General features: G+C 30.5%; 2 protein-coding genes across 2 annotated transcripts; both read left to right on the forward strand.

Moving 5' to 3' along the window:
- Positions 1 to 4,537: 4,537 nt before the first annotated feature.
- On the forward strand, positions 4,538 to 12,130 carry LOC133831619 (alpha-dioxygenase 2). Its single transcript, XM_062261987.1, has 10 exons — positions 4,538 to 4,677; positions 4,775 to 5,035; positions 5,922 to 6,071; positions 6,242 to 6,375; positions 7,729 to 7,942; positions 8,058 to 8,203; positions 8,972 to 9,199; positions 9,739 to 9,941; positions 10,436 to 10,679; positions 11,675 to 12,130. Exons 1-10 carry the CDS (start codon positions 4,552 to 4,554, stop codon positions 11,895 to 11,897), a joined length of 1,929 nt encoding a protein of 642 aa, XP_062117971.1. The 5' UTR covers positions 4,538 to 4,551; the 3' UTR covers positions 11,898 to 12,130.
- Positions 12,131 to 14,357: 2,227 nt separating this feature from the next.
- Positions 14,358 to 19,926, forward strand: LOC133831620 (exonuclease 1). The gene is made up of 11 exons (XM_062261988.1): positions 14,358 to 14,561; positions 14,689 to 14,863; positions 14,951 to 15,029; positions 15,437 to 15,481; positions 15,625 to 15,774; positions 15,928 to 16,045; positions 16,318 to 16,418; positions 16,840 to 16,937; positions 17,065 to 17,157; positions 17,694 to 17,911; positions 19,281 to 19,926. The coding sequence occupies exons 1-11, from the start codon at positions 14,447 to 14,449 to the stop codon at positions 19,832 to 19,834; spliced, it is 1,746 nt and encodes a 581-aa protein (XP_062117972.1). The 5' UTR covers positions 14,358 to 14,446; the 3' UTR covers positions 19,835 to 19,926.
- The last annotated feature ends 666 nt before the right edge of the window (positions 19,927 to 20,592 follow it).

Raw genomic sequence — 20,592 nt, forward strand, 5'->3', positions numbered from 1 at the left:
CGATCTCTCTTTCCTTCTCTCTCCTTCTTCCTTTGCGTTGCCTTTGCCAGGCACGAACGACGGACCTCCGGCCACCAAACGGCGACATGCGCCACACCACTAGGTTCCCGAGCCCTGAAATCCAATGCCCCACAACCTCGCCTCCCTACTCGTCGTCCTCTGCCTCAACGAGTTATCTGAAGCTCCACTACCGCTGTGGCTTCCCAAGTAGTTTTCCGATGATTTCGACATCGTCTCGACTGATGGGTGGCATGGTCGGGTTCATGAGCTCAAGGGGATCAAAACCCTTATGGAGATTGGACTAAAATGTCGTCGGAGGTGCTTGCCGATGTCGTGGAATTTCGAGGGTTCTCGACCTTATTCCGACCTCCATAGTGGGCGATGAGTCTCACCACCACCATTTTCGAGTTTTTTCAACTTCGACTTCAAAACCCAGGGGTTGATTCCTCAACCACCACCGATGGGGTGGCGTTGCCGTTGTCATCGTCGGAGCTCTGGCGTGAACTTCGACCAGAAATGGTGTGGGGCAGCTCGAGGCTTGTTTTGAGCTCTAAAAATATTCTTTTAGGGATCGCAACGCGCGCCCTAAAAAAGCTCACTTTTTAAGGCTCTCAAATAGAGGACTCGAGGGTGGCGTGCCCTAAAAACTTTTTCAAGGCCTTTTTTGTAGTAGTGAATCCTTCACTAACATTTATCATTTAGAACAACGATCATCAATGCTCTTTAAGCAACAATTGGACCTTTCCAAATGAAGATGTTAAGTGGGTTATCACCCTCCTAGTGATGCTTTATTCATAGTGTTGAGATTGGTTAAATATACAGGTTGAGTAGTATTACAAAAGGTGGTATAAAATACTTAACGCTTTTCACTTAAGTTGAAGTGAAAATATGAGTTTTTTTTATAGGCATTAATAATTGAAGTTTATGGGTCCAAAGTGATACAATGATATATCTAAGCATCCCTTAAAAGTTTGGAGTCATTTGGAAGTGTCTAAGGGTGATTTTGGACACCTTAGGTAGTGGAGAGGCAACATGTCAGAACCTAGGTGGCAACATATCGCCCCAAAGCTTAAAACCAAATCATAGATAGAGGACATGCGACATGTCGCCTATCTCATGATGTTATTTACGTGTTTTAGCTCCAAAATGACGTGTTTAAAATTTCTAATCCTTTTTGTTGAACCTAATAACAGTGCCTACGCTATAAAATGAGTATTTTAGAGTTGAGAAACCTTGATCATACTTTTCAACTTTCTCTGCAACCTCTCTTTCTCTCTCTAGCTCTCATAGATGATAAGTCTTCTCCAAGGAATTCATAAGAAAGTGCTTGTCTTGAGAATTTTAAAGGCTTGTTCAATCCAAATTCCATTTCCTTTTAGAAAAAGCCTCAAGCATCAATGGTGGGCTAAAAAATAGAGAATTTAGACAACGATACTTCTTGTGTATGAGCCTTATAGTGTTTCTCCTCCAACATTGAATTTACAAATGGTGTTCTTCTTCTCGTCATAGATTGTATTTTAATTAACGGTTTGCACTTGTTTTCTTTTTGAATTTTCAGGATCTCTATATTATAAATTTTATCCCGGATCTATTTAGATAGGTGGTGTAAGTTCACTCTCCCTCAACACGTGGTGGCGATGATAGGGAACAACATAGTGCACTACATCCTACTTGATAACAAGAGTGCAATCAGCATCCTATAGACCTCTACCTTCCAAAAGATGGAACTCACTAATGGGAACCTAAAGCCAATCACCACTTCATTATATGGCATCACTAGAGATTGTCAGGATTGGTTAAAATACAAAGTCCAAGTGGTTTTACACAAGTTGGGTGTAAAACTCTAAACGATTTCACATAGTGAAGATGTGAAATTTGACTTTTTGTTATAGGCATTTCAAAATTATATTTTTGGGTATAAAGTAATACATTGAGGTATCTAAGAATGCTAAAAAAGTTTGGAAGCAATTGGAGGTGTTTAATGTCACTTTTGAGAAGTTGGACCTGCCCATGTGACATTGCATCACCTCCTTGTAGGCGATGCATCGCCTGTAGTGTCCATACAGACATGTAATTTAAGCCCCAAATGGTGTGTTTAAAATCTCTAATCCTATTGATTGGACTTAATGATAATGTCTACACTATAAAATGATTATCTTAGAGTTTTGATAGACTTGATTACTCTTTCAAATCTCTCTTTTTCTAGCTCTCAAGATCATAAGTTTTCTCCAATAAATTCACAAAGAATAAAGTACTTGTCTTTCTGAATTATAAGGCTTGTTTAATCTTAATTACCTTTCCTACTAGAGAAAGTCTCAAAAATCTATGAAGGGCTAGGAAATAAAGAATTTGGACAATGATACATCTCATATATAAGCCTTGTATTTGATTATCTTAATTAGATTATTCAAGTGGTGTTTTCCCTAGGGTTTGAAGCTTACAAGAAGAACAAAGTATTTGTTCTATAAATATGGTTTGCATCTCTCTATCTCAATTTTTTTATTAAACTATGTCAAGTATTATTGTGTATAGATTCTTGTCACTGTAGTGGTATAATTTCACTCTCTCCCAACAAAGACTTTGTCATGGTAGACTTCCTAGTGGGGGACTACCCCTCTGCATTCAATGCAGCTTTTGGACCTCCCTCTTTGAAGACTTTACTACATTAAGTCCCTAAAGGTAACAAACAATGGTAGTGGAGCAAGGAGAATACACTTTCATACATATTAATTAAACTCAAATCTGATTTTTAATTTAATTATTTAAATAACAAATATATTTATATATGGAAGACTTCTCAATGGTTACTACCTATAGATGGGTACTAACAATTATGATGATTTGGCAACATAGTGATTTGGCATAGCAAGTCACAAACAAGTAGATATTTTTTTCTACATTAATTTCGAATTTAATTAATTTTTTTTGCTATAATTAATGGTATTTCGAACTAATGAGAAATAATAGTTATATTTTGAAATTGACATGCATTTGAAAAATGAAAAGCTTACAATATTATATTTTCATAATAAATACACGTTTTTCATCAGGTAATATTTCTAAAAATTTGAAAAAAATCAAAATTTACTTTTAGAAATATTAATTAACAACTATAAATATGGACCATTGATCTTAATCCAATAGTTAACATTAAAGTAACCATCCATGGGTAGTAACCATTAAGAGTACACCCATTTATATATACCTATAACACAATAACAAAAATGGTGAAAAAAAACCAAAAAAAAAAATCGAAATCTTACCAGTAGGAGTCGGGTCAATCTTGGAATGTGTTTGTAGACATCAAATCAACCAAAAATACTTCATAAAAACAAAAAAATACACATAAATCTCGGATTAAAAATAACACAATAACAACAACAAAAAAATCAAAGAAAAACACAAACATACCTTCAAATCTTGGAATGAAACTCAAAATCTAACCATGGGAGAGCTGAAATTGGGGATAAATGAGTTTTATAGTGAGAGAGAGTGGGGAGTTTTTTTAGAGAGAAGTCGGAGGAAATGAGGTTTTGCTAGAGAGAGAAGCTGTTTTTTTCGCATCTGGAGGAAGAAGAAAAGTTTTAGTCTTTTTAATTATGTCGCCAACTTCTACCGAGAACATGTTCTCGGTAGAGGGTTCTCGGTGTATCAACTAAAATGAAAAAATATCGCATAACCTTGGCGCCGTTCTGAAATGTTTCTACCGAGAACATGTTCTCGGTACAGTGTTCTCAGTAAAAACAACATTTTTTGTAGTGTAACTAGTGCTTATCTAATAAGAGGAAATAAGTTTTTAGACAAAGGTCTTGAACCTTGTTCAAGTTAGTGATCACACTACTCTACACTTTGGTTGTGCGAGAGTTCTTGTTTATATTCTTGTTATTTACATCTCTTAATTGTTTTATTTATTTCTTAGTTTGTATATTTGTATTATTCAGACTTCGAGTTTGTAATTATCTTTTCTTCTACTACTTCTCAAATCTATTTACTTGTATTTTTAGTAATTGAGTTTATAACATCTATTATATTTCTTGCTCAGAATTGTATCTTGATTTTTATTTATTCCATTGAATATTATATTCTCTAACACCATTTCAACGAGGAGAGCTCATTTCATAGGCGAAAATGAGGAATCTCATTTGGTATTGGGATGTCATGCATGCCTACCTTTGTAGCAACTAGCCACTAATCAATTTCTTCAATGACATGAGAGTTAGTCACATGATCTTTTGCCTAAGAACACTTACAAGAATCTATATCCATAATTTTCACTTGTTTAACCTAAAAACTCCTAATTCCTTATAACTTTTTTTCCCCAACTAATTTTTAACATTATTAATTTACTTATTTTGAATTTCAACACAACACATTTTAAGAATTCCTTTATACAATAAAAAAATAAAATTTTAAAATCCCAAAAATAATTAGAAACTGACACTTCATCACTGGACCAATAGTGAGAGCACACTAAAAAAGTAGCAGTCTTTTGTATTTTATGGCCTCAAGCTTTACTGTCCCTATATTATATATCCTTTAATCTTTTGTTTTATGTATTATCTCAGATCAGAAGAATCAAACATGGCTGTTTTCTCTCTCTCTTCTTCAACCTTGATCCATCCTCAGCTCCAGCCCATGGTGGCCAAAATGACTCTCTTTGACACCTTTCTCTTCTGTGTGACTTCAAACCTCTCATCATCATGATCTCATTTTCCATCAAAGTGTTATAATAGACAGTGTTTAATCTACTGGTTTTTACTATGTGTATGTATAGGTGATACACATGGTGGACAAGCTTGGAATATGGCACAGACTGCCTGTGATAATAGGAGCAGCATACTTGGGGATTAGGAGGCACTTGCACCAGCGTTACAATCTCTTGCACGTCGGAAAAATGGCCGGAAAACAGTACGATGAGAAGGAAATCTGGTACCGGACGGCCGACGGCAAATGCAATCACCGCGATGATGATTTGGTCGGCAGTCAAGGAACCTTTTTTGGTCGTAATATGCCTCCCTCCACTTCGCCCTACGGGGTAATAACTCCTCTCTACATATTCTTTTTATTAATTTATTTTAGGGTCTTTCTTCAAAATTACTTATTTTTTAAAATTATTTTTAACTATGACTTAATTTTAATAATTTGTTTGTAAAATCACCTCTCCTAATTTAAACAGTTGGTGAAAATTTTTAAACAACTGTTCGAAAAATTTAGACAACTAGTCAAATTTTAGACAAATATCATTAAAAAAAAAAAAAGGTCATTTTCACAAATTTCTTTTTATTTTATTATTATTTTTTTGTTGCTAAAAGCTTATAAAGAATATTGCTACGGAACTTATCATCAATACCCCATTCTATTATTTGCACATTTTAATATGGAAAAATACCAATTTAACCTTGTATTTTTATTAAATACATGATCGGTCTTTATGTTGTATTAAATGACAAATTGAACCTTGTATATTACAAAATTGATCAAAATGGTGCCTTAAACCTGATTTTGGTCCAAATATTTTCAAATATAATATTTTTTTCTCAACTTTTCGACCAACTTCTTCTTTCTCTGAACCTATCGCATCGCCAACGACGTAAAAATTGATCTTATAATTGAAAATATTTTGACTAAAATCAAGTGTAGGACACTATTTTGATATATTTTGTAAAATACATAGTCTGAATTTTTATTTAACAAAAAAACAGGGATTGATTGCGTATCTTGAAAAAGCACAGAGGCCAAAATAGTATTTTCCCATTTAATATCGGGTCTTATATATTTTAATTTAAATTATAATTTGTGACATGTGATGTTAAATTACAGTACATTACATCAAACGATATTGGACAACATACTTATCAAGATCAAGTGGTATTTGCACTATATTTTGAAAAATACTTTCTTGGATCCCTATTTTATTATAGGTGTTGGAGCCTCATCCTTCAATAGTGGCCTCAAAGCTTTTAGAAAGGAAGAAATTTAAAGATAATGGAAAGCAATTCAATATGATAGCCTGCTCCTGGATACAATTTATGATTCATGACTGGGTTGATCATTTGGAGGATACTAACCAGGTATATATATATATATATATATACATACACACAACTTAGGTTTGTACTGCCTTGTTTTTTGAGCTTTGTTTGGACCTATTTGATAAATCAAAATTGAAATTCTATGGAGTCATGAGGCAATATAGTTAGCTGTTGAATTAATTAATCTTACAACAGATTTGTCAAAACAGGTGGAGATTGGAGTTGTTGAAGAAGTTGCTAGTGGATGCCCCCTAAAGTCATTCAAGTTCTTCAAGACCAAAGAAGTTCCCACATTCACACCTCACATAAAATCTGGATCCTTGAACACAAGAACTCCTTGGTGGTAATTAACCTATAATGAGTATGCTTATGAAATTACTTTCACCAATATATATTGAGTTTATACTTTTTTGGACCATGTATTTTTTCCCATTATCTGTTTGGACCCTATATTTTGATAAATTACTTTTTGGACCCTATGTTTTGTAAAATTCTTAAAATAGAACTCTAAATCTGATTTTGGTCAATGTTTTCTCAATTAAAATCACAAATAATTTACCAAACTAACAATTCAGAACAAAAATAAAATCATTCTGCTTAAAAACTGTGTTGTTATATTCAATTTTTTCTTCATCAAAATTGAGTTTAAGTTCTATTTTAACCATTTTACAAAACATATGGTCCAAAAAGTAATTTGTCGAAATACATGGTCCAAAAAAGTAATAGGAAAAAACACATGGTCCAAAAAGGTATAAACTCATTTATATATATATTTATATATACAAACATAGTGCAATATGCATGCTTAGTTTTATTTATAGAATTTATTAAATTTATATTAATATCATATAAATTTTAAATAAATATCATATTTTAATTAAATAATTTATTTATTTTTGTTTGAGTTTATATTTGTTCTAGTTTTTGAATTTGAGAGTGACAACAATAGATTATATATTATATGTTTAATGTAATATTAATATTATACGTGGATTTTAAATTTAAATTTTTTGCTAATTTAAAAAAAAAAGTAACTTGCTACTTATTGACAGTAGATTATATTATATGCTTAATATAACATTATTCTAATAAGTGCGTTTAAGTTTAATTAAATTTTATTTAAGTTATAAAACGTATGATTTTATTATTTTTAAATAATTATCATGGTAAAATATCTCAAAAATATCCTATTTTAATTTTTTTAATTATTTATTTTATTTTATTTAAGTTTAAATGTTTACAAACTACCATTAAATATAAGAATATTTCGTTAAAGTTAATATTAAAAAAAATAAAAAACCGTTAAAACAAAAAATTTCCATTATCTACACACTTATTATATAGAAGAGATATGCATTCACTAAAACATTGCATATAATTCATGTTACTTGAATTTATTGTTCTTGATACTGCTTGTACTTCATATGCTATGTATGTCTCTTATTATTTTGAAAATAGGCTATTTTAGAGTGTTGAAAATTTCTGATAGGGTTGAGAGAGGTATTAAAGGTGTTTATGAATGTCATTTTGCAAAGTGTTATTAAAACTAGATTATTACACAGAATAACTATAAAAAGAAGACCATTTTGCCAAACAAATCAACCATGTTAAAAAATAGTATCAAAACTGAAAATAAGTTACATATTTTCCTCTATGAACTGTACTTGTTGAGTTTTGAGTAGCATATTTTGAGCAGGGATGGAAGTGTAGTGTATGGGAATAACAATGAGGGAATGACAAGAGTAAGGAGTTTCAAAGATGGGAAACTGAAGATCTCAGAAGACATGCTTCTTGATCATGATGAGAAAGGCATTCCGATCTCCGGCGATGTTCGAAATTGCTGGGCAGGTTTTTCTCTCCTACAAGCTCTGTTTGTCAAGGAACACAATCTTGTTTGTGATATGTTGAAAGTAAGCCAATCTTTTCCTTATGTTTCTTTCTATTTTCAATTTTTCTTTATGTTATGATTATTGTGTTTGCTGAATCTTTTTCTTATTTACATTAGTCCAACTCTTATTTTTTTAGGAACATTATCCAGAATTTGATGATGAGAATCTCTACAGGCATGCAAGACTAGTGATTTCAGCAGTCATTGCTAAAGTTCATACAATAGATTGGACTGTTGAACTCCTAAAGACTGATACTCTTCTAGCTGGCATGAGGATTAATTGGTATTTTATAACACTAATAATTTCTATAGCAAAAGATAAATTTTTTACACATCCTTGACCAAATCCCACTAATATAGGTGTTGTTAACACTTAAAAAATAGTTTTATTTAATTAATTAAAAATTTGATAATTAAACATTAAATGTGTTTGGTAACTCTATTTTTATTTATTATTTTTTTAAAATTTATTAAATTTTGAAAATAGATTTTTTTCACTTTCAACTTTTTTTAAAACAATTTTCAAGTTTTTTTTTTTTTCATCTCTTCTTCTAATCAACACCTCATATTGTTAAACAAAAAATAAAAAGAAAAGTTATCAAACGCGTTTATTATTTTTTGTTTTTAAAAACAAAAAATAAAAATAGTTACCAAACATTTTATTTATTTATTTTTAAAATAAATAAATAAATAACATTTCTATTTTTGTGTTTAAAATATTCAAAAACAAAAATAGGGATTACTTGATAAGTACCTACTTTTAGGATTAGTCAACTAAAATTAGCCATTAAATAAATTCAGTTAAATTTTATCCATTATTATAATTACATTTCTCATACTACACTTGCATATACACATATAACTTAGGTATAACTGAATAGTATAATCGGTAGATTCAAATCAATATTAGGTATGAAATTAATTTTTTTAAAAAGTGGCTAAAAATTAAATGACATCTCTAAAACTGGACACTCCGTATAATTTGTACACAACAAAAATATTACCAAATGAGCCCATAGTAAATTGCTTTTCTTGTGTGTTGGCTGGCCAGGTATGGATTATTAGGAAAGAGATTTAAAGACATGTTTGGGCATATTTGTGGACCAGTATTTAGTGGATTGGTTGGTCTAAAGAAGCCCAGAGATCATGGAGTTCCTTATTCACTGACTGAGGAGTTTGTGAGTGTTTATAGAATGCACTCACTTCTACCAGACAAATTCATCCTTAGGGACACCAACTCTGCATCTTCAGAAGACAAATGCCCTCCTATACTAGAAGAGTATTTCTCTCAATTTTATTTTTTATTTGACTAGAAAAGTATCTGTCATAGAATTATGGGAAAAAAATGTGAAAAGCTTGATTGGTTCGCGATTGAAAAATTATATTTTTAAAAAGTGTGTTTCTGAAATAAAAATATGAATTTATAGTCTAAAAACATGATTTTGAAAATGTGATTGATTCAGTTTCTGAAAACTATTTTTGGGTTTTTAAAATCTGAATATGTGATTGATAGGGAATCTAAAAATATAAAAAAAAAAATGATAAATTTGTAGGATTTTAGGATACGATGATTTGGAAACAGAGAAAATGTAATTTTCTTGTTTTTGATTTTAGAACACAAAATTAGAATACTGATTGGAATTTTATTTTAAAAAACATCTTACCAATCACTTATTCTTGTAGGTCATACTGTTTTCAAGTTTTAAAAATGATAAAATTGGATTCAAATCCTATACCAATCAAACCCTAAATATACATTGCCCAATTCACTGAAATTTACATATGGTGGTGACTGTGATGCAAAAAAATTGATTGCAGGATTCCAATGGAGAAAATGATAGGCAAAGAAGGAGAAAAGAGACTATCAAAGATTGGGTTTGAGCAAATGTTGGTGTCATTAGGTCATCAAGCTTGTGGAGAACTCTCACTGTGGAACTACCCATCATGGATGAGGAATCTCATTGCTCATGATATCAATGGAGAAGATAGACCAGACCCAATTGACATGGCTGCCTTAGAAAGTATATCTCTTACACTCCAAAGTGACTATTCATACACTATGCTTCTTACCTTTGTTTTTGGAATAATACCATTTTGAGCTCTTTGTTTTTGCTAAATGTCGATTTGAACCATATATTTTGAAAAATACTTTTTTTGAATCCATATTTTGTTAATTGGATCAACATAGTCTATTAAATATAACCCTAATAAAGATCGATGCCCGTTGAAGATCTATGTGTTTTCTAGGTCAATAATCCTGTAAATAAATCCTAAGAGCAAAAATATTTTTGACAATAATCGGTTTCAGAAGACTATTTTGATCCAATTTACAAAATGCAGGGTTGTAAAACGATTTTTCCAACTAGTTATTTAGCAAAAATAGAGGGTTCAAAGTGGTATTATTCACCTTTTTCTTATAAAGTTTTTACATGCTTATTTTAATTGATTTTAAGTTTTTTTTTCTTCCTAATTCCTAATAGTTTTGTAATTGTTACAATTTGTTTGGCAAAAATAGTTTACAGAGATAGAGAGAGAGGAGTTGCTAGGTACAATGAGTTCAGAAGGAACTTACTAATGGTTCCAATTAGCAAGTGGGAAGATTTAACAGATGATGATGAAGCTATTGAAGCTCTTTATGAAGTTTATGGGAATGATGTTGAGAAGCTTGATTTGCTAGTGGGTTTACATGCAGAAAAGAGAATAAAAGGCTTTGCCATTGGTGAATCAGCTTTCTTTATTTTTCTACTCATTGCATCAAGGTATGCTTATCTTTTATTTTATTTTGTAAAAAAAAGGGTTTATACTTTTTTGGACCCTATGTTTTGTCCTATTACCTGTTTGGACCCTGTATTTTGAAAAAATATTTTTTGGACCTTATATTTTATAAAATGATTAAAATAGAACCATAAACTTAATTTTGATGAAGAAAAAATTAAATATAACAACATAGTTTTTAATCAGAATGATTTTATTTTTGTTCTGAATTATTAGTTTGGTAAATTATTTGTGATTTTAGTTGAAAAAACATTGACCAAAATCAAGTTTAGGGTTCTATTTTAACCATTTTACAAAACACATAGTCCAAAAAGTAATTTGTCAAAATACAAGGTCCACACAGATAATGAGAAAAAACACAGGGTCCAAAAATGTATAAACCCTAAAAAAAAATACCAATTAATCCATAAATGACAAAAAATAAAGGAATAATGTCACCAAAAGGAAAAATTCCATTGATTTTTCAGAAAAATAACAATGGAAAAAGCTTAATGCATGGGATGCTATTGTAATTATCTCAGATAAAAAAAATGCTACATTTTTATAACACCAATTTTATAAATCTATAATTCAATTAGCATACACTATACTCTAGAATAGGATTATGAGAGTAGTATAGGATAAGGAAATATTTTAGGGGTGTTTGGTATGGGGTAAAGTAAATGTGGGAATGAGAATCTAAATCACTTTTCATGTTTGCTTCAAATTTTAAGGGGGTAAAATTAATAATTTGTATGAGTCTCACATGTATTTTAAGGGTAAAATGAACTATTTTGTACACACGGGTTTAATATTATCTCCATCCTAAGTCATTCTATACTTTCCAATTGAACTCAACTGCACAAAACAAACTTAAATTTTTCCAAACGAACTCAATTACTTAAAACAAATACCCCCTTAAGTTTAAATCTAACAATTTTTTATTTTTTATTTGAATTTTAAGGTTAGGGATATTATAATGTTGAATTTGTATGTGTAGGAGGCTAGAGGCAGATCGGTTTTTCACATCCAATTTCAACATCGAAACGTACACAAAAGAAGGGTTTGAATGGGTTAATAGGACGGAATCCTTAAAAGATGTGTTGGATAGGCATTTTCCGAAGATGACAAAGAAATGGATGAGCTCTTCTAGTGCTTTTTCGGTGTGGGACTCTATCTCAACTCCTAATTACCTACCTTTGTATATGCGACCAGCTACCTAGTTTTACACAACTTATAGTAAGTGTTTTGTATGGCAGAATAGAATAAAAGTAGTAATAAGAATAAAAATTAGAATGGTAATAAGAATAATATTCTCTTGTTTAGTTGAATTTTGAAATCATCGTGGAAATAATAGTTATTAGTTTGGTCAATCATAAGAATAATATGGAATACATATTACATTAACCAAGATACATTTACTCTTATAATATTTTATATGAGTTTATATTTTTTTGGACTTTGTGTTTTGACAAATTATTTTTTGGACCTTATGTTTTGTAAAATAGTTAAAATAGAACTATAAACTCAATTTTGATTAAGAAAAAATTGAATAGAACAACACAGTTTTTAAGTAGAATGATTTTATTTTTGTTCTGAAATGTTAGTTTGGTAAATTATTTGTGATTTTAGTTCAGAAAACATTGACCAAAATCGGATTTAGGATTCTATTTTAACAATTTTACAATATATAAGGTCCAAAAAATAATTTATCAAAACACAGAATCCAAACAAGTAACGAGACAAAACACAGAGTACAAAAAAGTATAAACCATTTTTTTATATATATATATATTTTCAAATTTCAATTTAATTTGTTATTTTAATTCAAAAAAACTGTTATGTAAGTAGAAAAATAATTAATACTCATTGGAATTATAATACTTCTTGAATCTCATTCCTAAAGCTACAAGTATATACTATAGAGATGTACTTTGCATAGGACTCACTTTTCTATTCTAAGGTCCATTGTGCCAAACCAAACTAATTCAAACATACATTTAAAGTGTTTTATATATGACCAACTTAAAATGAGTATCACATCAAAGAAAAACGAACTTGAGAAATTTTACTTTAGCTCCAAGTTGGCAAGTAGTTGTTTGTAATAATTTCAATTAATATATATTTTTTAAAATTGAAATTATTTTGAAGAATGATTTACTCTATTTTTTTCCCTTTAAATTGGATGGATTTTTTTAAATTTAATTTTAGGTTGATTTATATTTATATTTTATTTTGTTGTGAATGAGGGTTTTTTTTAATGCATTTTTAGGTGTTTAATTAGAAATTTAAGTTTAGATTTAATATTTTTAAGTTTATGTTTTTTTAATTAATATAGTTTTATATATTTTTTAAAAATTAAAATTAATTAAAATTATTTTTAAGAAAATTATGAGCTTGACAAATTAGAATGCCAAAGGTATACTTAATCAACAATTAATAGAATTAACAGACACCATAATTGAGTTTTGAGATATGAATTTTTGTAGGCTCTTAGCTTTATCAAAAAATAATTAATAGAATTAACAGAGAAGTTTATAATAACTGAGATAATTTTCGTTACATCACACGTTTTGTGCTATCCTACACTTTAGAGTCATTTTCTGCACGTAAATAGTTATAATTTCATTTTTTTATATATTGTAGTATTTATTACATCTTGTAAAATTTCAAGAAATTTTAAATAATTTATAGTGCAAAAAACAATGCTCAAAATAGGTTATATTCAAGCGTATAAAAATATAGACATTTGTGCAACAGACGTTTTGAACCCTATTTTCAGCACTATAAGTTGTTCAAAATTTCTCAAAAATTTTAAGATGTTTAAAATAAATACAATATACACCCGCATAAAAAAAATAAAATTATAATAATTTAACTGCCAAAAACCATCATTGGTTGGGATGTAAGTACATTACAAAACGCGTGATGTAGTGAGATTTTCCCTCTAACAATCTCGCTCATACTATTTTATAAGCTTCGAGTATTTTCCAACTAAAAAAAACTAGATATTTGTGTTTGGTAAAAATTTTGTTTTTGAATTTTTTATACACAAAAATAGAAATATTATTTTATTTTTGTTTATTTATTTAAAAAAAATAAAAATATGTTTGGTAACTATTTTTGTTTTAAAAAATAAAAAATGTGTTTTATAACTTTTATTTTAATTTTTTGTTTAATAATATAAAATGAAAGGTTGATTTGAAGAAGAGAAGAAAAAAAAAAAAAACTAAAAGTTGAATATTGTTTAAAAAAATTTTGAAAGTGAAAAAATTATATTTTCAAAATTTAATGAATTTTAATTAAAATTTTTTAAAATAATAAATAAAAATAGAGTTATCAAGTACTATTTTATGTTTAATTATCAAAATTTTAATTAATTAAATAAAAAATTATTTTTTTAAGCATTACCTAAAATACTGCATTTTATAAAAGTTTAAATTTAATTAAGCCAAAATTATTTATTTCTATGCTTAAAGTGCGCGCGAGGAGTCTAGAAAGACCGTTTTATCCTTCTGCCATTTCAACCAAAAATATTAGGCAGCTGATAATGTATACGTGGCAGCAGACCATTGGTTAGTAGTAGAGAATCAATTACTGTGTCTTCTCTCCGCCTTTTTCTATTCTTCCCGCCATTTTCTCTTATTAAAACCCTCTCTTTCTCCATTTCGACATAAAAATAAACCAATACACCTATACATACACATTCATCATATAATTATATAAACAGGAGTAAAACCCAAAATCCCAAATCAGTACCAAGCAAGGGAAAATGGGTATCAAAGATCTTCTCAGATTCATGAAACCTTACATTGAACCCATTCACATCAAGAAATATGCTGGAAAACGAGTTGGAATTGATGCATATTCATGGCTTCACAAAGGAGGTAATGTAATAATGTTTCTCCCTTTTTTTTGTTATTTGTTATTGTTTCCTTTGTGGGTTTGTGTTAGAAGACCGAAATGATTCAAAATAAGTAAGAAAAGTTTGTTTTTTTTTTTGGTATTTGGCAGCATATTCTTGTAGTATGGATCTGTGTCTGAACTCAAACGGTGAGAAGAAATTGAGATACATTGACTACTTTATGCATCGAATCAATCTGCTTCGGCACCATAAGATTACACCGGTGGTTGTTTTTGATGGTGGTAATGTACCTTGTAAAGCTACAACTGAGCAAGACCGCCATAGGTATGTTGTCAATGAAACCATTTCAATCCTCCTTGTGTTTATATTTCTAAGTATGTGCTTCTGATTGTTATGTATTGAATGATTCAGGAGAAGAAATAGTAATCGTGATTTAGCAATGGAAAAGCTCAAAGAAGGGAATGTTAGTGCTGCTACTGAGTTCTTCCAGGTAATATACCTTTCCCATGTTTGCAAAACTTGTAGATGGGTTTTGCATAATGCTCTTATAGGATGTAGTTTGTACTTAGTCTTCTTAGTCAGCTGAGGAGTACTTTAATTTACATTATGCACACTATATGAAGTTGGATGATATTGATTCTGATTGCTAAGGTCTTTTATTTCTTAATTTTTTTTATTAGGGTCATGACAACTCTAGACGGTTTTTGTAATCTATAGTATGTTAAGGGTAAGCAAATATATCCCATGATTGAGTAGTCAACACATGTCTCAACTAAAGCCAATTCATGTTGATCTTTTTTTTTCAGTAAAATATGATTCATTTACTCCTATTTTTCCTCTAGCAAGTGTAATGTTGCTCAGTATGACTGACCTATTGTGTTTGATTTTCACTTGTAGAAAGCCATAAGTGTTACTCCTCATATGGCACATCAGCTGATACAGGTAAAGTTGCCACATTCGTTTGGCATATACATTTTTTTTGGTTGTTGAAAGTCCATTTAACCTTACCAAAGATTTATTTGCTCAATTTTCCCCCCAAACTTGAATCTGGTTCACTACTAATTCCTACACTGATGAACTTTCAGATTTTGAGATCAGAGAATATTGAATTTGTGGTAGCTCCATATGAGGCTGATGCGCAATTAGCATACTTATCCAATCTTGAGCCAGAACAAGGTGGAATTTCAGTAGTGATTACAGAGGATAGTGATCTCATAGCATATGGTTGTGAAGCTGTAAGAACTCTTTCTAGACTTAATTTGGGTGTAAATTGATATTTTGAATGAGTTAGTTATGGTCCTGAGTTCATTGTTAAATTGCTATTACTTGTTATCAAACTGCTATTCTTGTTTTGTTGTGATTTACAATTCCACATTGCTTGTCAACAGATTGTATTCAAGATGGATCGATATGGCAATGGAGAAGAGATACTACTAGATAATGTTTTCAATAATTCTAAGGCTCGCACACCTTCCTTCCAAAATTTTGATAAGGAATTGCTTACAGGTTATTTGTCTCTGTATTTTATTGGAACTTCTTTGTACTTGTATCAATTGAGAAAAGTTTCAAACAAAGATGGAGCTTTATTTAATGAACTGGATCCAAATCTCATACATTGTTAATCATATTGTATTAAAATTACAGAGATAACAAAAAATTGTCCAAAACTAAAGCATAAAAAAAAATTCTGTTTTAATTTTGTGAGAATAATTGCATAACTCACTGGTGTTTGTATGCACTATTGATTTTTATTCCTTTTGTTATCCATTAATTTACAGGTATGTGTGTCTTAGCTGGATGTGATTTCCTAACCTCTGTTCCTGGAATTGGGATTGCAAAATCTTATGCTTTTGTGTCCAAGTATTGGAACTTAGACCGTGTGAGTGCAGTCTATTCACTCCTTTTAACTTCAGCAGATTTCTTAGCTAAAATGAAAACTTAAGCAGATTTAGTTGATGGTCCAAAGACAGAACTTTAACAGAAGTAAAAATTGCAAATAAAAGGTTGTGCTTCTATTTGTTTGTTTGTTTTGTATACTTTTTCTCTTATTTTCCCTCTTGGTAATGCCTGAATAGTTGACTTTGTTGTCTTATCTCAACTTCTGATAAGATTGTTGGAATTCATTAGAAACTTCTTGTTAAGTTTATTTCATTGTATAAATAGTGTCACGAGGGCTTTTAGCAGGGGTATTTGGGTAGTTAGAATATAGGTCCTTTTAATTTCAGCAGTACTATTCCATATTTTAATGTCCAGAACTGTAAATGATGTTCCATGCTCACATGCTGATCTGATGTTTGCAGGTTTTGTCTGTTCTAAAACTTGAGAAAGGATCCCAAATGCCTGAAGATTACCCCAAATCTTTCAGAGAAGCAGTGGCAGTTTTCCAGCATGCTCAAATGTCAGTATAGAGCAAACCAGTACTTTATTCCCAAAACTGATCAATTTAACTCTCTTTTTCATATGTGGACTAGAGTTTTATTTAGCATTACTAGTGTTACATTCTGATCTTGAGTATTTCCATACAGATATGATGCTGACATGAAAATGCTCAAGCATATGAGACCTCTTCCAGAAAAGCTTCTGCAGTCTCTAGACGGAGAGCTTGATTTTCTTGGACCGTATCCTTCTATTTTTACATTTTAAAAGTCAATCCCTGCTGTAAAAAGCTTAAACTTGAGCTGTCATTGACCACAAACAGTGTTCTTCAGAAAGATTACCTTCACTCAGGTTGTATATGCCAGTTCCTGGCAATCTAATACTTGTAGACTGGCTTTGGCCACAAGACTCTTTGGAAAAGAGCAATGCTAAGAAGCATCATTGATATTTAGCATTGCATAATATTTGTGTCTCCTATTCTTCATCTGTGTTTGCTGTTAAGCAACATCATGCTCACCCAAGAGGGGCAGCTCTTGTGGTTTGCTTAGCTCCCACAAGGTCTAAGGTTCAAGTCCCTTCTAGGTATCTACATAGAAATTGCTAGAGTTTCTTGGCCCCCAAATATTGTAGGGTTAGGCGGGCGGGGGCCTGATTTTAAAAAAAAGTTAATAAACATCATGCCCTTGAGCAATTTTGTTTTGAAGATAAGCCCTACCCAAGTTGTGTGGGTGTGTGATATTTGTTTTGTTTCCCTTGACCAATTTCTGGGTGGACCTAGTGAAGTCCCTCCATCAATAGCTACAGCAATTGCAGAAGGAAAACTGGATCCAATTAGTATGGAAGCCTTTGATCGTTTCCCAAGTTCCAAATGTCATTCAGGTCCTGTTAGGATCCAAACTTCAGGTCAGCTGCCAAGAATTGAGGCTCCTATGGTGTCTGCAAGAGAAAGTTGCTTTGTGACATTTTCCAAAAAAGCCAGACAAGATGATGATACAGGCAAGTAATCAACTGAATCCTAACCTTACCGACCTTTTCTTTCTGGTTTCTTAAATTTCAACATTGTCTTAATGTGCACGTTCTCTCCCACTTACGTGCATATACTATTCTTAATGATTATGAAGGGGAAGTTTTAGGTTCTATGCATAAATTTGTTTAATATGCCAACTTAAACACTCTTCTCATTAATGTGTCCCCAACCATGTTTTGGATAAAAATACCCATTTCATAAACACTCATCTCATTAATGTACAATCATGATTAATTTTTGTATTTTACATAAAAAATTTAAGACTTTAAATATGTTAAACGTGGAGATCTCGAAAAAAATACAAAGATTAAAAAAAGATCAACTAAAAGGGATATTTAAGCAAAAAATTATGGCTCATCAAAATTTTTGTTAAATTTCAGCACAAAGTATCGATGGACCATCAATTTTGCAATGCAATCATGTAAATTTGATTTTTGACCAAAATGATGTAAAATCAATAGTACATCGATCTATATTGATGTTTTGTGTTGAAATTTAACGAAAATTTTGGCGAGTCATAATTTTTTGTTTAAATGTTTGTTTTAATTGATTTTTTTTTAATCTTAGAATTTTTTTCGAGATCTATATGTTTAACATATTCAAAGCCTTAAATTTTTTATGTAGAACATAAAAATTAATCATGGGTGCACATTAGTGTGAGAGAGAGTGGGAAGTTTAATGAAATGAGTATTATAGTCAAAATGACATATTTGGAATGTCTCTTAAATTTGTAATCTAGATGAAATAGAGTATATTATTAAGCATATAATTTGAAATTTACCTTATGAAATTCCATCTTAAAACTAACGGGTGATACTATAGTTAAATATTCCCTCAAATTAGTGCCTATTCCAGATCACAAGTTAATTTTGATCGGTTAATGCTCGCTAGAGCTATAAGGATTTTGATACCATGTTAAGAATTATGGAATTACATTTTAAAACTAATTGGTGATAAGTGGAGTAGCTCATGTTCAGTATATGGTATAATATTCTCACACATTTTTCATGTAAGACACTATGTCGACTCAATAATAACGAGATCTTCAAAATTCATGCATTACATTCATCTGCTAATTAACACTGGCCACACAAATGGAAAACTAATTTCTCTTCTTTAACCTAGAAGTTACTACAAACTGTGATATTTCTATTTTCATAGCATATGGTATTACTCTAGTTATATGCTAAGGCCATTTTTACCTTAATCATGATAGTTGTGTTTGTCAACATGCTTGTATATTTGCATTTTTTTTTTGGTATGAAAGTATGTATATGATTGAGAAAAAGGTTCATAACTAAAACAACCCTATACACAATGTGCTCTTGGTGTCTGCAGAAAAGCAGAATACAGTTTCAAATGAAAGAAAGTGTACTAACAAAGTTGAAGCACTTCAAAAATTAGTAGTGCCATCATCGATTCAAGAAACGGTGGATACCACAGTGGTAATTGCCAAAAGCCCTTTGAAGGTTCCCAACAACAACCCTTTCAAGAGAAAAAAGTTTGACCAAACTCATTCAAGTCAAAGAAAGGACCAAACTTCACATGTTGAAGATTTTGAAGTCTTAGACTGTTCAATTATCTCTACTGATAATATATCACATGAAGTTCCAGAAAGTGATGTTGCTTCCAGGAAAAGAAAGCTAGAAGAAACAACCCCATGTTGTATCAGCATTAGTGAAGAGGTTTCTGGAGTGACCCAGGAGGAGAATTCAGAGGTTTTAGAATCCCAAGAAAGTGTTAAGTTAAAGATAAATAATAGCAGTAGTATTTTGAAAAATAAGATCAGTGGTGGAAAAAGGAAAGGGAGAACTGGGACACTGAAGAATAGTAGTTCCAATAGTTCGGATAGTAAAAAGAGCAGTATTCTAAACTTCTTTTCTCGTGTGTAACCCAATTTTGATTTATATAGTGCTTCAACAATTTTTGTTTTTGAACTTTTAGCTGGTGTGCCATAACTTTAACATTGAACTTTTTATATAGATATTGAGTGTTGTTATTTGGCATAATAATGTGCCTAATACTACATAAAATAATACTATATAGTTGATTAGTGATATTCATAACATTTATTAAATTTAAATGTGTGACAATAGCATAATATACGTCCTTTTTTTATATATAATAATATTGATTTTGAATAGTATACCCGCGTGTTTGGATAAGGAGAAAATCGATTGTATAGATATAAATTTAATATTTATGGAGAAAATGACAAGGCGACTTTTCCCAATGATAGTCACGTATGAGTTTTGTCCACAGCATATTGATATTTTCCGGGAAACTTCGTTTATCTTGTCACTGTCAAAATCAAAATAGTAAAAGGACATTAAAATATTGGCTGGACTTTTCTGCCGCAAGTCATTTTGTTTGATAAGGCAAACAAGTGGAAATCACATATTTGAATAATAATATTATTATTATTAAACAAAATAATGAATATTATTATTATTAAATAAAACGACTTGCGGTAGAAAAGTCCAATTCAGTCAGACATGATGTAATGACTAATACATTATCTTCCAATTATTTTTGTCTTTTCAGAAAATAAATATTTTAATTATAAATGCCTAAGAATTCAATATTCAACATCGTACGGCTTATATTAAACTGAGTCAGACATTTGAAGATTCTCATATACAATCACAAA

The sequence above is a fragment of the Humulus lupulus genome, chromosome 4 (assembly GCF_963169125.1).
Source record: "Humulus lupulus chromosome 4, drHumLupu1.1, whole genome shotgun sequence".
NCBI lineage: Eukaryota > Viridiplantae > Streptophyta > Magnoliopsida > Rosales > Cannabaceae > Humulus > Humulus lupulus.